We start from the raw sequence: 18707 nt of genomic DNA on the forward strand, positions 1-18707 counted from the left end.
GAGTGTCAGGGAAGCTAAAGAGAAAATCTGTAGAAACTTCAAGTACTGGGAATGGGGGTGAGAAAGAGTAGTCCAAGGCACTGCTGAAAAAAATCGTCCCAGGCCTCAGGTCAGAATGGGGATGGGTACCATTCATGAGCCAGCAAGACCCAGAACCAGGAGGCCAAATTAGAGATGGTGTACAAGGGGCATACACAGGGGAATGGCTTGGGTTTGGCCAGCAAATTGGAAGGACATTGGTGTCCTGCTGGTTTACGGCATCAGCTGCATGGCTTGGAGGAGAGAGCTACTTTTATTTTATTTTATTTTATTTTATTTTATTTTATTTTATTTTTTGAGACGGAGTCTCGCTCTGTCACCCAGGCTGGAGTGCAATGGTGCGATCTCGGCTCGCTGCAACCTCTGCCTCCCGGATTCAAGTGATTCTCCTGCCTCAGCCTCCCGAGAAGCTGGGATTACAGGTGCCTGCCACCACGCCCAGCTAATTTTTGTATTTTAATAGAGACGGGGTTTCACCGTGTTGGTCAGGCCGGTCTTGAACTCCTGACCTCAGGTGACCCACCCACCTCGGTCTTCCAAAGTGCTGGGATTACAGGCGTGAGCCACCGCGCCCAGCCAAGAGGACTACCTTATGAGGGTGGAGTGGGCCAGACACACTCAGGCAGTTTGTTCCTTGAAGTTGAGTGCCTCCAGTCTTTTCTTCATCTGTATCCTCCCAGCTCTGAGCCCCGTGTCTGACAGTAGATGTTTGTTGACTGTGTGCCAGGCGCAGACAATATGTACCGGACAGAACGTAATAAATCACCATAGGGAAAAATGTTAGAATAAATTCCAGATGGACTGAGGAATTGAAAGTGAAAACACTATGACTGGAAGGATGGGAAGGAGCCGGCCTTGTGAAGAATGAGGGAGAGCATTCAGCCAGTGGGAACTGCTGGTGGGAAAGTCCTGAGGCAGGAAAGGGTATGGCCTGTTCAGGGAACTGGAGGACACCAGAGTGGCTGGAGCCCTGTGGGCCAGCGGGAGTGGGGGGGGTTGAGGTAGAGAAGTGTGCAGGCGCCAGCTCTGTCGAGCGATTGCAATTTGTAGCCAAGAACCTGGATTTTATTTGAAGTGCCAAGGTCAGCCGTTGAAGGGATCTTGACAGATAACACAATGCAGATTGAGTTTTATTAAAATCACCCTGTCTTCTGTGTGATGAAGGGACCAGGGGCCTCTCAGTAGACATGATGAATCCAGGAGGAAGGCTATGGAAGTAGCCCAGGGAAAGATGGCAGTGACTTGGCCCAGGATGGGGGCAGTGAGGGTGGAAAAGAGGAAAAACCAGTTTAAGATTTGTTTGCTGATGTTTGCAGGATTAGATGTTGGGGGTGAGAAAAGAGGAGGATTCAAGGACAACATCCATGGTACTGGCTTGAGCAACTCAGTGGACTCATTTATTGAGGCAGAGAACAGGGGAGTGATGGTATGAGGTTTGAACTGTGTGGTGTGGGGTGTGGTGGAGGGTGGTAGTCAGAGGGAGTCAGTTTAGAGGCCTATGAAACATGAGGGTGGACATCCAGTAGATGGCTGGAAAGCAAAACTTACATTCCAGTTGTGAAATGGCCAAAGAGTTCAATAGAAACATCGGAAAAGAAATATTAACTAAATGCATATTCATCTTCACCAATAATCAAGTAAATAAATCTACATTAAAACCACTATCAGGCCGGGCACGGTGGCTCACGCCTGTAATCCCAGCACTTTGGGAGGCTGAGGTGGGTGGATCACCTGAGGTCAGGAGTTCGAGACCAGCCTGGCCAACATGGGGAAACCCCGTCTCTACTAAAAATACAAAAAGTAGCTGGGCGTGGTGGCAGGCGCCTGTAATCCCAGCTACTTGGGAGGCTGAGGCAGGAGGATCTCTCAAACCTGGGAGGCAGAGGTTGCAGTGAGCCGAGATCACGCCACTGCACTCCAGCCCAGGCAACAAGAGTGAGACTCTGTGTCTAAATAAATAAATAAAAATAAAACCACTATCAATTACCATTTTACTTGTCAAATTGACAAAACTGGATTTTTCAAAGTAGTTATGATACCAAATTTTGGCAAAGAAATTGAAATGGACTCCCACACACTGCTGGGAAGTGTATGTTGATAAAAACACTTCAGGAAGAAGAGTAGAAATACATATTAAGTGTTTTACCGTGCATATCCTTTGGCCCAAATAAATTCATTTTTAGTGTACCCTAAGGAAAAAATGAATGTATGGGAAAATAGATCATTTTAAATTAAATATACCCTCACATAGTTTATAACATTAAAAAATGGGGGGATAATAATAGGACATCAAGTTAACTGTATTTTGAAGAATCTTTAATGGTGTAAAAATGCTTGCTATATTGAGAGTGTAAGGGCTAAAGTATAAACTGTTATGATGTTATGATTCCAATATTTAAAAGTACAAATATATATTTATAAAATATTATACATATGTAACTTTTCATGTTTTCTCCAGTTAACATTATTTTATGTTATAAAGTAAAATTTTAACAAGAAAATATTTAACCTTCCAAGAAATTAAGGAAATGCAGCTTTAAAAAGAATAATACTTTCTCAAGTATTAAATTATTTCTTAGTCTAAAAGTTACTTTATTTCTGAAGTAACTGATCTACTGCTAGTGTTTTGCAGATGACACTTCATCTCTTTCAAAAAGCAATTTGGTGATATTATCAAGATTCCAAAGGCCGGATGTGGTGGCTCATGCCTGTAATCCCAGCACTTTGAGAGTCTGAGGTGGGCAGATCACAAGGTCGGGAGTTTGAGACCAGCCTGGCCAACATGGTGAAACCACATCTCTACTAAAAATACAAAAATTAACCAGGCGTGGTGGCAGGCGCCTGTAGTCCCAGCTACTTGGGAGGCAGGAGAATCCCTTGAACCTGGGAGGCAGAGGTTGCATTGAGCTGAGATCATGCCACTGCACACCAGCCTAGGTGAAAGAGCAAAACTCCGTCTCAAAAAAAACAAAATAAAATAAAAATACTTCATCCCTTTCAAAAAGCAATTTGGTGATATTATCAAGATCCCAAGGGCTGGGCGCGGTGGCTCATGCCTGGAATCCTAGCACTTTGGGAGGCTGAAGTGAGAGGTTCACTTGAGTCCAGGAATCTGAGACCAACCTGTGCAACGTAGTGAGACTGTGTCTCTACAAAAAAAAAATAATAATAAAACAAGAAAAGAAAGAGAGTTCATTTAATCTAGTAACTACTCTCCTGAAAATATATTACTCATTAGCAATTAATTTTTTTAAAAAAAGGAAAAGCTATTTGTGTGTATTCTTTATAACTGTGGCCTTCCTTGTAAAAGTGAACATTTGGTAGTAGCGTATGTATCCAGCCGGAAACTTTTGGTACATCTACCATATACAGCTTCTATAAACTATACAAAAGATTATTATAGAAAAAGTTTTGTGAAAAACGAAACTTGGAAGTTTGTAGGAAGCTGATTCTACGAATGATAATCATGTGTGCTCATGAGACTGGAAGGAAAATAACAGAATGAGTGGAGTCATGAGGGTAAAATACTTTATTTCTCCAAAGTTCTGTAATATTTCATATTATTTTATCGTTACTGTTTATTTTATGCCCTGCCTCACTCCAAAGTATATTTGATATGATACTGTTTTCTAGATAATAAAACAATGAATAAACGTAAAGTGAGCGACTATAAGGAGATTCATTATTAAATGCATCAGAATGTTTTGCCTTAACCTGAGGATGGAAGAATTTATGATCTGAGCAATTGCTCAAAGGTTCTTTGTTGTCACATGGAAGACTTTAACCTTGATTTTCTGATTTAGGCGTTCCTATAGACTCAGTTCATTATAAGGATATGTAATTTGCATGCTATTTTATTTATCCAGTCCTTAAATTCCATAGTTGTTTAAAACAAATAGGAAGATGTCTTAGCCGAGCACAGTGGCCCAAGAGCTCATAACAAGCCTAGGCAACATAGCAAGACCCCCGTCTCTACAGAAAATTCAAAAATTAGCCAGGCACAGTGGTGTGCACCTATAGTCCCAGCCTACTCAGTAGACCTAGGTGAGAGGATTGCTTGAGCCCAAGAGTTTGAGAATACAGTGAGCTATGATCATGCCACTGCACTCCAGCCTGGGCAACAAAGCGAGACCCTATTTCTGAAAATAAATAAATAGAAAGATATCTTATTTCTCTAGTTCAACCTTCACTTGACTGGAGACATCCACGCTATCACCGCTGCCAATAACTTGCTGGCTGCCGCCATCGACACAAGGATTCTTCACGAAAACACGCAAACAGATAAGGTGAGAAGGATGCTTTGCTAGCCATTTTGGGTATTGTATCCTGGAATTCCTGGATTGTTAAGGAGTTTGTGGAAATAATTCTGGTGTCTGCAAACGTTGAAATGTTATTCAATTCAATTTTGTGATTTTTACATATGTCCCTATTTCCCAAGGAGAAGGAGCCATCCTTTGATCAGATTCTCAAATGGGTTTATGAGCACTGCCCAGTTATTGGGAGAATTGTAGTATGTTGTAAAAGCCAAATATTCTCTAAGATGAGTCTTTAGTTTTAAAGATAGTAGGTAGACCAGTTCTCTTCATTCTAGTCATAGGTCCAATGTCTAATCTATTCTAAGGGGATTGGACAGATGTCGTTTTAAGACTAATGTTATGTGGAGCTATTTTAGATGTGCTGAAAAGATGTCAGAGACCCTTATTGGGCTTCATGTGCTTGTAGGTTGAGTTAAACCACACCCCCAAAGGGGACAGCCCACCAGAAGCTAATTCCTCACAGACAGAACATGTTTTACAACAAGGGTTCTCACTTTCTCTAATTAAAGTAGTTCCTTAGTGAGTCTTTGCTACATAATCCAGATACATCTTCATATGGTAGTTGTAGCGATATAGATCAAGAAATATATTTATGCAAACTCTGTGCAATGTGTATTATTTCAGATCTTGTCAGTTTTATGAAAATGACAGAATTTCAGTCAACGTTGTTTATATTAGCCCACAAATTTTAATAGGGTCTTTTATCTAAATAGTTTGGTTATAAATGTAATGAATTTTTGTCATATCCTGTGAATTGTCCAAGTTCATGGACAACTAACTTTTGTGTGGTCTCATTTTTGTTTTGTTTTGTGTTTGTAGGCTCTGTATAATCGGCTGGTTCCTTCAGTGAATGGTGTCAGAGAATTTTCAGAAATTCAACTTCCTCGGCTAAAAGTAAGTTTCCAGTTAGCAATTCTATAAAAAGAAAATATCCTAGAAACACATCAGAAAGATTGTCAAGGCCTGAAATTTTCAACTTGGTTTGATTTTGGTTTTCAGATATCCTTTTGGGTATTAAACTCTACAGAGACCGAACACTGGAGCAGAGAGAGCACAGTGTTCGAAGCCTGAACCCTGGTTCTACACAAAAGAGCCAGGTGGACAAATTAATTAACCTTTTTCAGTCTCAGTTTCTTCGTCTATGAAATGGAGGACTGTTTTGCTAATTTATGAGTACCCTAGTCAACTGACAAGTTAGCTGGGCACAGGAGCACATACATGCCTGTAGTCCGAGCTACTCATGATGCTGACATGAGAGGTTTGCTTGAGCCAAGCACTTCAACGTTATAGTGCACCCTGATGGCGCCTGTGAATAGCCACTGCACGCCAGCCTGGGCAACACAGCAAGATCCCATCTCTTTAAAAAAATAACAAATTAGAATTTTTGGTGAGTCCTTCTCTTTCTAAAGTGAAATGTTTTTATGAAATTTGTTAAGTTTCTAGGAAATTATAAGATAACCTTTGAAAACTAATCCATCTCATTTGTGGTTTTTTGTTTTGTTTTGTTTTGTTTTGTTTTTTGAGACAGAGTTTTACTCTTGTTGCCCAGGCTGGAGTGCAGTGGCATGATCTCGGCTCACTGCAACCTCCACCTCCCTAGTTCAAGTGATTCTCCTGCCTCAGCCTCCCAAGTAGCTGTGATTACAGACACACACCACTGCGCCCGGCTAATTTTTGTATTTTCAGTACAGATGGGATTTCACCATGTTGGCCAGGCTGGTCTCAAACTCCTGACCTCAGGTGATCCATCCACCTTGGCCTCCCAGAGTGCCGGGATTACAGGCATGAGCTACTGTACCCAGCCTCATCTATGTTTTTGTTGCAGCAAACACTACAATTCTACTTGTGTATGCCATCTTAATTCTTAAAACCTGTCTTATCTTTTTTCTGATGCCATATGCTGCCTCTGGTCTTCTAATCATATTGCTTGCTGCTAGTCCTGTTTCAGAGACTAAAAAATAACCCTAAATGGTATAACTTACAACCTTACTGGTTGGTATTAAGTGGTTTTAAAAATTCACCTCCTGCCTCTTACTGAACCAAGTTCAGTGTGTTGAAGTAGTGAGTAATTCCATCCTCGGCAGCTATAACAACATGCAGTTTCTGTTTCCCAAATCTTTTTTATGCTTCATTAAAAATCACTATTTTGCTGGGCGCGGTGGCTCATGCCTGTAATCCCAGCACTTTGGGAGACCGAGGCAGGCGGACCCTGAGGTCAGGAGATCGAGACCATCCTGGCTAACACGGTGAAACCCCGTCTCTACTAAAAATACAAAAAGTTAGCCAAGCGTGGTGGCAGGCGCCTGTAGTCCCAGCTACTCGGGAGGCTGGGGCAGGAGAATGGCGTGAACCCAGGAGGTGGAGCTTGTAGTGACCCGAGATCGCGCCGTTGCACTCCAGCCTGGGCAACAGAGCAAGAATCCATCTCAAAAAAAAAAAAAAAAAAATCACTATTTTGTCTGTGTGTGTGTGTGAAAGACAGTCTTGCTCTGTTGCCCAGGCTGGAGTGCAATGGCACGATCTCGGCTCACTGCAACCTCCGCCTCCCAGTTCAAGCAGTTCTGCCTCAGCCTTCCGAGTAGCTGGGGTTACAGGTGCCCACCACCATGCCAGCTAATTTTTTGTATATTTAGTAGAGAAGGGGCTTCACCATGTTGGCCAGGCTGGTCTCGAACTCCTGACCTCAGGTGATCCACCTGCTTCAGCCTCCCAAAGTGCTGGGATTACAGGCATTAGCCACCACACCCAGCCAAAAATCACTTTCTTAAAATGTTTTATTTACAGAAAATAGGAAGATTTCTTGGCTGGGCACGGTAGCTCACCCCTGTAATCTCAGCACTTTGGGAGGCCAAGACAAGAGGATTGCTTGAGCCCAGGAGTTCATGACCAGCCCAGGCAACATAGCAAGACCCCCGTCTCTACAAAAAATTTAAAAATTGGCTGGGCATTAAAAGTTTTAATTTTTTTTCTCCTCCATGAATTAGGAATAACTTACTTTGAAACATAGGAATAAACTTAACTTGAATTACTGGTATTTGTATTTGAAAACTAATGAACTGCGGCATCAATTATATGGACAGACAGGAGTTTATGACTCTTCTGAGCAGGGCACCTGGTGGCCACATAGAGCAGCCCAAGGAGCCCCTGGCTGACGCAGCCAGCAGCAGGCACAGTGGTAGTTAGCTGTATGCTGTCCACCGCAGGACATCTTCAGATCAATCCTTTTCAGAGTCTATTACAAACTCGCAGTATCTTACTCGTAGAAGAAATCTGGCCCTAGATATTTGTCTGACTTGGCCTAACCTATAATTCACTCAAAGTTCAGTTTAGTTTAGGTTTTTTTTTTTTTTTTTGAGACGGAGTTTTGCTTTTGTTGTCCAGGCTAGAGTGCAATGGCGTGATCTTGGCTCACAGCAACTTCTGCCTCCCAGGTTCAAGAGATTCTCCTGCCTCAGCCTCCCAAGTAGCTGGGATTATAGGCATGCACCACCATGCAGGCTAATTTTGTATTTTTAGTAGAGATGGGATTTCTCCATGTTGGTCAGGCTGGTCTCGAACTCCTGACCTCAGGTCATCCGCCCACCTCAGCCTCCCAAAGTGCTGGGATTACAGGTGTGAGCCACCATGCCCAGCTTAGTTTTGATTTTTGTTTTTTGGTTTTTTTGGAGACAGAGTCTTGCTCTGTCACTCAGGCTGGAGTGCAATGGTAGGATAGCTCATTGCAACCTCTGCCTCCCAGGTTCAAGTGATTCTCCTGCCTCAGCCTCCCAAGTAGCTGGGATTACAGGTGCTCTCCACCATACCTGGCTAATTTTTTTTTTGTATTTTTTAGTAGAGACGGGGATTCACCATGTTGGCCAGTCTGGTCTCGAACTCCTGACCTCAGGTGATCCACCTGCCTTGACCTTCCAAAGTGCTAGGATTACAGGCGTGAGCCCCGGCACCTGGCCCAGTTTAGTTTTTTTGTTTGTTTGTTTGTTTGTTTGTTTTGAGACGGAGTTTCGCTCTTGTTGCCCAGGCTGGAGTGCAATGGCATGATTTCGGCTCACTGCAACCTCCGCCTCCCGGGTTACAGCAATTCTCCTGCCTCAGCCTCCCAAGTAGCTGGGATTACAGGCATGCCCTACCATGCCCGGCTGATTTTTGCATTTTTAGTAAAGATGGGGTTTCTCCATGTTGGTTAGGCTGGTCGCGAACTCCTGACCTCAGGTGATCTGCCCACCTGGGCCTCCCAAAGTGCCAGTTTAGTTTTTTAAAAGGCTTTACCAATCATGGAGAAAATAAAATTAGAGGGATAATTTTGGTGACCCTTTGCTTTCTGTTTCTTCTCAAACTTCTCACCTTTTTTCTTCTTAATCATTAGAAACTGGGAATAAATAAGACTGATCCGAACACACTGACAGAAGAGGAAGTGAGTAAATTTGCCCGTCTCGACATCGACCCATCTACCATCACGTGGCAGAGAGGTGGGTGCTGGGGAGATGCCAGCAGGCTGATGGCCAGGTGGGGAGGCATGTTCGAGCCGAAGCGCTTAAATTCAGAAACTTACAGTTTGATCCTGTCCAGTGGTCTTCCCAGCCTGTGCTTCATATTCCTACCATTTATTTCAGTTACTATTATCGTACCACCCTCCCTTATCCTTGCCTCCAATTAAAACAAAAATTCTGTCCAGGCTCAATCCCGTCTCCTCCTATGTCTTCCAAATTTCCAAGGAAAATTACCTGATTTTCTCTTCTATTTCTCTCTCCTTTGGCCTCTTGTCTCTATATTAAGAAGAAAAAAAAAAAACTTTTTTTAAAGACCATGCCTCCCTGGCTTTGTCCTGCTCCTCCTCCACCCACCATCCCACCTTCTTCTGTTCACTTCCTTACCACTGGCTCTCGGCAGCTCTCTGTGTGTTTCCAGTGCTGGATTTTCCTCCGAGTCTGATATGTGCTTTCACCCACTTAACGAGGCATCCCTCCACCGCTTCAAATGCAGCCGGGTGGACTCCCCGTGAGCTCCCCACCACCTCGACTTCCTTGCTTCCCTCTCAGCTGTGATGTCCCCTTCCTTCTCCCACACTGCCCTCAGTCTCATCGCTCACTATGGGATGGGACAGAGGGAAATGCACTAAACAGGAAGTCAGGAGCCCTGAGTGTGTGTCTCCCCTGCCACTGACTCACTGCATGACCTCGAGCAAGTCGCATGCATGTTCTTGGCGTTGGAGATGGAGATGGTCACATACGCTGCACAGAAACACGGCAACCACACTTTATGAACCCTACGCAACTGCAGAAATGTTCGATGGCATGGATCCCTGATTCTTCCTGGATTATTCTTCTCATACTTGTGCCCTCATTTACCTCTTTATACTCACATTTGGAACATATTTATCAGATGCGCATTTTATAGCAGTTCCCGACTAATAGATTATCTTGCTTCCATTTCCATCCCCCAGTTCAGAGGGTTCACATTAACAGAGATATCCCGTTGTGATCAGAGGCCTCCAGTGGCTCCCCACATCCTGGGTGATAGAGTTGCCATCGCAGAGCTTGACCTTCAGGACACCCGCAGTGGCTTCCCTCCCTCTGCTCCCTGCCTGCTTTCTAGTCAGGAGTGCCGACTTCCGTCCTGCTGCCAGCCCTAGCTGGGCCGTCTCCATCCTGTCTCCTGCCTAGGCCAGTCTTGCCCTCCAAGATGCACCTGGGTCTCGTCCCTTCAGGGAGCTTCCCTTCTGGGAATCCACCCAGCCAGTCCATTAAGAATTTAGTGCTGTCCCACAAACCATGAGGTAGAGAGACGAAGACCAGAGACTGAGCGTTGGCTCTGCGGTTTATGGGCTGCACAACTTTGGACAGACTGCTCACTCAGTTTCCTCATCTTTAAAATGGAATCATAATTCCAGCTGCCTTGCTGGGAGGCTTCACTGAAACATAAGCATCCTTTCCAGACCCGGAAGCTCTGCCCACACGATCATCAGAAGTCACTATGGTGATAGCTGTATTGAGTAGAGTTTTTTGTTTGTTGTTATTTTGAGACAGAGTCTCACTTGCTCTGTCACCTAGGCTGAAGTGCAGTGGTGCGATCTAGGCTCACTGCAACCTCTGCCTCACTGGCACAGTCGATTCTCTTGCCTCATCCTTACGAGTAGCTGGGATTACAGGCACACACCACTACACATGGCTAATTTTTGTATTTTTAGTAGAGATGGGGTTTCACCATGTTGGCCAGGCTGGTCTGGAACTCCTGACCTCAAATGATCTGCCCACCTCAGCCTCCCAAAGTGCTGGGATTACAGGCATGAGCCACTGTGCCTGGCTTGGGTAGTTTTTTTGAGTGTCTTTGTCTCCCAAACTAAACTAAAGTCTCCTTGGAAACTTTGTGGGTTTTTTTTTTTTTTTTGAGACAGGGCCTCATTCTGTCACCCAGGTTGGAGTGCAGTGGTGCAATCTCCACTCACTGCAAGCTCCGCCTCCCAGGCTCAAGCAATTCTCCTGCCTCAGTCTCCCGAGTAGCTGGAGGCTGTGCGCCACAACAGTCAGCTAATTTTCGTATTTTTAGTAGAGATGGGGTTTCATCATGTTGCCCAGGCTGGTCTCAAACTCCTGAGCTCAGGTGATCTTCCTGCCTTGGCCTCCCAAAGTGCTGGGATTACAGACATGAACCACTGCACCTAGCCTAGAAACTTTCAAGGATACATTTTTCATTTTGAAATAAGTAATAACATTATAGAGATTTTGGAAATGTCTCAAAAGAATTTTAAAAACCTTGCTATACTAATAAAACTACTATTCGTAGTTTTTTGTGTGCATCTAGTTTTCTGGTATAACTCTAGTTATAACTTAAGTGTATAGATTTTATATCCTACAAGTTTCATTCATTTGTATCATAAGCATTTTGTATTTTGTTAGCTCTTTGTTGTAATGGCCATTTTAAATACTCTAAAATATTCCTTTGTGGATGAACCACAACTTACTTAAGCAAGGCTCAGTTCTTGAAAACACCAATAGCATTTTAAATAATGGACATGAATACTTTAAGCATTTTATTGAGAAGCCTACATATTTTCTCTGAAAATTTTTTTTATAACTAGGAAGATTTATTATTAAAATGTCATCATGTCCAAAATGTATTGTCATCTTTTTTTTTTTTTTCAAAGCATTTGTGATTTTGTGTTACTCTTCAAAACTTTTTTGGAGGTTTACTGATGATAGGAAAATCACGAAGGTGGAAATTAGTGTATTTTAAACCAAGCATATGGATGTGCTAAAAGAGAAAGTTTTATGCCAATTGGTATTCTTTGGTATCTGCTCTGGGGCTCCAGCCTGAGCAGCCATCAGAAACAGGGCAATGGCTTAGACATGGATCTTGGAAGAGAAAGGCTACATCATCTTTTATACCTAGGTCTGGTCTGCAATTGGTTTCTCTCTGGAGCCAGGAAGGACTGAAGTGTTTTGTGGTCGTGAATCACTTTTAATGGAAGTGACAACTTTACAAAATTATTCCAGAAAAAAATTTGAATTCCATTATTGTTCAGGGCACTGAAGTAAAGAAAACTTCATTGCTGTGAACAAGCTACCTGGGTCAGAGGAATTTGGAATGACATTTGATAAGTAGTTTGGCTCTTATGACCATGAATTAATATCAGAAATAGGACTTTTCATCAAAAGAATTGAGAACATTTGCTAGTAGGGTTTTTTGGCTTAAACCTAGAACGAATGTAACCCTTGTGATGAGATTGGATCCTTATTTGATTTGACAACTAGAGCAGGACAGTCAGGGTACACGGTGGTGGGAGTGAGACCTTCTTCTCAGGCCATATGGATGTTGCGCCATTTAATGACCACCCCTTCCTTTCAGCCTGTGTACAAAATCTGATGATTGTTTCATCTTTTTTTTTTGAGACGGAGTCTCACTGTCTTGCCAGGCTGGAGTGCAGTGGTGCGATCTCGGCTCACTGCAACCTCCAACTCCCTGGATCAAGCGATTATCCTGCCTCAGCCTCCTGAGTAGCTGGAACTACAGGCATGCGCCACCATGCCCAGCGAATTTTTGTATTTTTAGTAGAGATGGGGTTTCATCATGTTGGCCAGGATGGTCTTGATTTCCTGACCTCGTGATCCGCCAGCCTCGGCCTCCCAAAGTGCTGTGATTACAGGCATGAGCCACCGTGTCCAGCAGATTGTTTCATCTTATGCCTCATACCGAAAGTTTAAAGGCCTCGTGTTCCTGGACCCAGAGTGGAACAAGGAACCCACAGACCTTTCCAGAAATACTTAACATAAGCAGAAGAAAATGTAGACATATAGCCATTTTGTTACAGAGCACAATTTTGCACAGATGAGCCTCTGCCTATCCGAGCCCTGGGGCCTCACAGGCTTGCCGTCTCTCCATCTCCCTCGCATGCCCAACTCCTGGCCATGGACCAAGGGCCCACAAGCCTCCCTCAGCCTCAGGGAATCAACCATCAAGTGGCGGTTCCTTGCCCCAACAACGCTCTAGGGAATCAGTACTGTGTCTTCCATTGGAGCTGAAACAGTGGACCAGCCCCTGATTGAACACCTTGTACTGCCAGGCTCTCAGCCAATATTGGCTGTTTCATCAGCCATTAGGCATACTGTGGATGTTCCTTAGGACAGAGTCAGCACTGTAGTATAGTCAGCACTGTAGTACTAAAAGAGATGGTCCAGAGCAAAAAATAAGCAAACAGATCTCCCCCTGCTGCCTCCACCCCCACACCCACTGGCATTGTCCTAGCATGCCTTACATCAGGGGCTGGCACTGTCTTCACTATATCTCTGTACAGCTGGCTCAGGACTAGGCACAAGTAGCCCCTCAGGACATATTCCAGGAGTGAATAAGTGTTTCTTATTCCACCTTTAGTTCTGTCATTCAGAGACCAGGAATTCCATTTTGGATCACTAACTTAGGGTTACTTTCTAGTATCTTTCTTGTGGGCTGGAATTTAACCTCCACATTTCTTATGTATCACTGATGCATCACTTACCGGGCTATGTTAAAGGCAGAGGTGGGCTTTGGAGGCCACTGATTCTAGTTGATCTTGCCAGACATTTTTTTTTCTTGTTTTCTCTTTGCTAAATAAAAAACAACTGAATTTCTCTTGTTGATTTTAAAGAAATTTGATAGAAAGATCCCCTCAATCTGGTGCGAAGATCGTGTATACTACAGAGCAGGAAAGACGTTTTTAGTTGATTGACTTTGCACCCCATGTACATCTTGGGAAGAACAGTGGTGGCTGGTGATAACATTGAAAAGCAGGCCTTTCATTTTGTATATGCTCTGCCTATAGCTGAAAAACTCATAAAGAAGGTTTCTGTGTGTTTATATGAGTGTCAGTTGGTGTTTGTGTGAGGGTGTGAGTGTGTCTGAGTGTGTGTGAGAGAGAGGGAGCTTGTTATAAAGACAGCTTGTTATAAACAACAGCCGAGTCAGGGAACAGCCACAGGCCAAGAGGGCAAGCTGGCCTGCTAGTGCTTTGCATGTGAAAGAAAAGGTTAACTTTCTTCATCCTGTAGTACCAAATACGTAATTTCCATCACCATTTTCATAAATTCTATATCATATACATTGAGTAAAGTGGATCTAAATTGTCAATGTGGACAGCTTGTTATTTGAAGCTGCATAAATTAACAAAGTCAGGGTCCTGGCTTTGTTTTGTTGCATTGGCATTCACTAAACCAAACCTAATTCTCACAAAATGTAAATAACTGTAATTCTTGTTTTGTTTTGTTTTGAGACAGGGTCTTGGCTAGGTGCAGTGGCTCACGCCTGTAATCCCAGCACTTTGGGAGGCCGAGGCAGGTGGATCACATGAGGTCAGGAGTTCAAGACCAGCCTGGTCAACATCGCAAAACCCCATCTCTTCTAAAAATACAAAAAATTAGCCAGGTGTGGTGGCAGGCGCCTGTAATCCCAGCTACTTGGGAGGCTGAGACAGGAGAATTGCTTGATCCCAGGAGGCAAAGGTTGTAGTGAGCCGAGATCGTGCCATTGCACTCCAGCCTGGGTGACAAAAAAAAAAAAAGAGAGACAAGGTCTCACTTCCATCTCCCAAATGGGAGTGCAGAGACACAATCATGGTCATTGCAGCCTTAACCCCCCAGACTCAAGCAGTCCTCCCACCTCATTTTTGTATTCTTTGTAGAGACAAGGTCTCACTGTGTTGCCCAGGCTCTTCTCAAATTCCTAGGTGATCCTCCTGCCTCAGCCTCCCAAAGTGCTGGGAGGTGTGTGCCACCACACCCAACCAATAACTGAAATTCAAATAAGCCAGTGAAGAAAATAAAGAGAACTGGTGCTCGCTCTATTCACCATTCACCCCCTCCCCCGCCCCCCACAATACTACTTTATTTACTTTTGCTTTTTAAAATAGTGGTAAAATATACATAACATAATGTTTTTCCCCATTTGTAAGCACACAATTCATGGCATTAAATACATTCACAATGATTACACTATCATCACTATCTATACCCAGAACCTTTTCATTATCCCCAACAAAACCTCCTTATCCATTAAATAATTACTCCCCTCTTCTGCCCCTGCCTATTCTAGGTGCCTGATATAAGTGGACTCATACAGTACTTGCCTTTCTGTATCTGGCTTATTTCACTATGCACCGTGTTTTCAACATCCATTCATGTATCAACATGACCTTCTTTTATAGCCGTATAATATTCCATTGCCTGTCTGTGCCACATTTTGTTTATCCATTCACCTGTTGGTCGCTTCCTCCTTTTGACTATTTTGAATAGTGCTGCTATGAACATGGGTGTACAGATATCTGAGTGTCTCCTTTTGGTTCTTTCGGGTCATGCCAAGAAGGGAAGTTGCTGGTTGGGTTGTTTTTTTTTTTTTTGGAGAGGGAGTTTCACTCTGTCACCCAGGCTGGAGTGCAGTGGTGCAATCTCAGCTCACTGCAACCTCCGCCTCCCAGGTTCAAGTAATTCTCCTGCCTCAGCCTCCTGAGTAGCTGGGATTACAGGCATGCACTACCACACCTGGCTAATTTTTATATTTTTAGTAGAGATGGGGTTTCACCATGTTGGCCAGGCTGGTCTCAAACTCCTGACCTCAGGTGATCTGCCCGCCTCAGCCTCCCAAAGTGCTGGGATTACAGGCATGAGCCACTGTGCTTGGCCTCTAGTGGATTTTTTTTGTTTATTTGATTCTTTCTCTATGTCTACCCACTAGATGGTCAGCTTGGGGCAGCCTGACCTTTTCTCTTTTACCCTCTGCAACTTCCCGAGCATCAGAACAATGCCACACACACACCAGGTGGCTGGTCCATATGTGTCGACTGAAGAACTAATCTGTTCTCTTTCAGTATTGGATACAAATGACCGATTTCTACGAAAAATAACCATCGGGCAAGGAAACACAGAGAAGGGCTATTCCCGGCAGGTAGGTGGTGCTTTCTTCCCGCTCTGTTCTTACGTTTGTTTCCACCGGCCTGGGAGCTCGCTCTTTGCCTTTCTTGTCTCATCCCCAACCTGTTGTGGCCAGTGGTTCTCTCACTGTTTCAGGCTCTCAGCAGGGCTGGGAGAGGATCAGAAGACATAGAGGCTCCAGTGTCTTTTTACCATCTTATCTATGTACGTTTATTTCATTTTCTTTTTTTCATGTATGTTTCCAATTGTGTTTCTAGGAAGAGCCACTCAGGGTATTCTTTGAATATAAATTCTTGCTTATTTTATTGGGAACCACCCAGGTAAGACTACATCTGCATAACTGATAAATGAAAATCTCAGACACATTATTCAAATTTCATATATCAAAGAACAAACACCTAGTTATTAGACTTAATAGCATGAGGTTTTTTTTAAAGGATAATGGCTTATTAATACAAAAATGGCTTATTAATAAAATACGGAGAATGCAGAAGAAAAATTATGTCTGACTTCATTGTAATAGATATTGGATGTGCGTCAGTGGCACTTTGGGAATACAAATTAATTCCTATGATTTTTCATCCAGGCACGGTGGGCTTCTAAATTGTGTTGTGTTTTTTTTTCTTTTGAATTGATTATAAACTGTACATTTTAGAACAGTTTTAGATTTCTGTCCTTTATGTTAAGTTTTTATTAGTGAAAAAAGAGTCACCATACTATAATAACCACTCCTTACACCAAATAGACTTGTGACCTTTTGAAGTGTCTTGAATTAAAAAGTGAATGTAGGTATTGGATTAAGAAGAGAAACTAAGTTCGTGGACCTCGTCTCCTCCCAGTCCTGTAACTTACACACACACACAGATTTCAAATATCCATGCTAGCAAACTGGAATCATTGTCATGAAGTTTTAGATAGTTCTGAAAAATAGGAAGATGGAATTAGATTGATAAATAAAAGGACAGCCCAAAATATGGTGGACTTCCATCCTTACAAGCATTCTTGCTTTTCATGTTCTTAGCCTCTCCTGCTAAAGTGGGAGCTTTATAAAGAAGAGGTTATTCCCCTTTTTATTTGCTGCTGTATTCCCTATGCTCAGAACAGAACTTTGTTACATATAGTCATAAGTGTTCAGTAAATATCTGTTGAACAAATGAGTAGAATAAGTAAAAGACAATTTATAGATACAGAACTAAAATGCCAACATAAAAAGATATTCATGAATAATCATAAAACTGCGAATTGAAATAACGGAGTATCATTTACCCAGGAGCTTGTCAACTGAAAATAGTAGGTACTAAATGCTAGTGAGGATGCAATGAAATGGGGGCATTTATGCAGCGTTAGTGGGAGTAGAAATCCTTTTTGGATGAGTTTGTTATTACTAAAATTTGAAATGACCCAACAATTACAACTTTGGAACTAAAAATATTTTAATGAAAAGAACAAGAAAATGTGTAACGTGCAGGAAAAATTCTGTGTATTAGGATATTTGTTGTGCCATTATTTGCAGTGGTGAAAATTGGAAACAATCCAAACGTCCAGCAGTAGGGATGGCTGCATATATTTGGTCCGCCATTTTGTCCCATGGGAGAGTTGAAATTAATAAATGTGTGTATAGGTGTCATGACATGAGTAGAGAGCTCTCATATACATTGGAAATGTTGTAAAAACCATTTTAAAACTTTGAAGTAAAATACTGATAGTGTAAGCCTGTTTATGTTAAGAAAAACCCAGCGTGTTTACTTACATTATAGGAGCTTACAACTTATTTGTGTGTATAAGTGCCTAGAATGAAAAGTAGAAAGATGTATACCAACTGTTGGCATTAGTTGCCTGTGTAATGAAAGCGAGTATTGAAAAGGACCTTTCTCTGCATAGTTTTTTACTGTTTAGGTACTGGAAAGATGGAGGATTCACAGTGGACTTGATTTTAGCGCCTACTCTGTGCATTGCATTGACAGTTCCATTACATATATTAGCACATTTCATTTGTAAAGCTGATTTACAAATGAGGAAATTGGGATGTTATATTAAAAAACTTGCCCAAGGTTATATCTTGTGTTGCTTTGTGCATAGATATTTTTAAGTAAAAAGGGGTTATAGAGTATTTAAGAGCTTTAACTGCTTTTTATTTATCATAAGACTGTAGTGAAGACATCTCTTTAGGTCAATAAAGGTAGACCTGTATCTTCATTTTTAATGACCACATCATATCTCATAGAGGTACCGTAGTAGATTCAGCCATTTCCCTGTTAATGAACATGTAGAGTGTTTGCAGTTTTGGGCTATCACAAGTAAGCTGTAGTAAGTATACACATATATTTGTGTGTATACTTGTTGATAATATCCTTAGGATATTATTCCAGATGTGTGATTGCAGAGTCAAAGAGGATACAAATTTCCAATGTTGACATATGTTTTGACATTACCTTCCAGGAAATTCATACCGATTCACATCCTTGCCAATATCCCATATTGGCCTTTGTTTAAATGTGTGCTAAATCCCTCATTTGCCCTATTGTGATTATTACACATTGCATACCTGTATCAGAATACTTCATGCAATCCATAAGTATATACACCTACTATATACCTACAAAATGAAAAGGTAAATACTAAATCAATAAATGTGTGATAATCTGATAAACAATAAAAATTTCATTTGCATCTTTATATGATTTTGAAATATTTTATTTACAAAACAAAAATGAGCAGCCTTCTGCTATGCACATCATTTAGTCATTAAAGTGAATAACAGTGATACTTCAGTTGACCCAGTTGGTTTCATTTTTTTTAAGCTCAAGATGCGGAATTTTGTAATTGTAACAATTACAAATGAAGAGCTTGAATATGGATTATATATTATTCTTATTTACACAGCTAATATTTCAAGAGTATGTCTAGTCTCATGTTTTGTACAGAAAATCTCAATATTTTTTAGTCATTTTCCATATGC

General features: G+C 42.2%; 1 protein-coding gene across 9 annotated transcripts in view; it reads left to right on the plus strand.

Annotated features, from left to right (window-relative positions):
• Positions 1 to 18707, plus strand: part of MTHFD1L (methylenetetrahydrofolate dehydrogenase (NADP+ dependent) 1 like) — a 240498-nt gene that overhangs the window by 76765 nt on the left and 145026 nt on the right. For 8 of the 9 annotated variants that reach the window (XM_024248174.3, XM_002817487.6, XM_063725059.1 and 5 more), the window contains exons 14-17: positions 4218 to 4325; positions 5175 to 5249; positions 8719 to 8821; positions 15685 to 15761. In XM_024248174.3, coding sequence (XP_024103942.2) covers positions 4218 to 4325; positions 5175 to 5249; positions 8719 to 8821; positions 15685 to 15761 — 363 coding nt within the window. Of the gene's footprint in view, positions 1 to 4217; positions 4326 to 5174; positions 5250 to 8718; positions 8822 to 9795; positions 13067 to 15684; positions 15762 to 18707 lie in introns of those variants that run through there. The other variant, XM_054558321.2, reaches the window with a different exon arrangement.

This window comes from Pongo abelii, chromosome 5 (assembly GCF_028885655.2).
Source record: "Pongo abelii isolate AG06213 chromosome 5, NHGRI_mPonAbe1-v2.0_pri, whole genome shotgun sequence".
Classification (NCBI taxonomy): Eukaryota; Metazoa; Chordata; class Mammalia; order Primates; family Hominidae; genus Pongo; species Pongo abelii.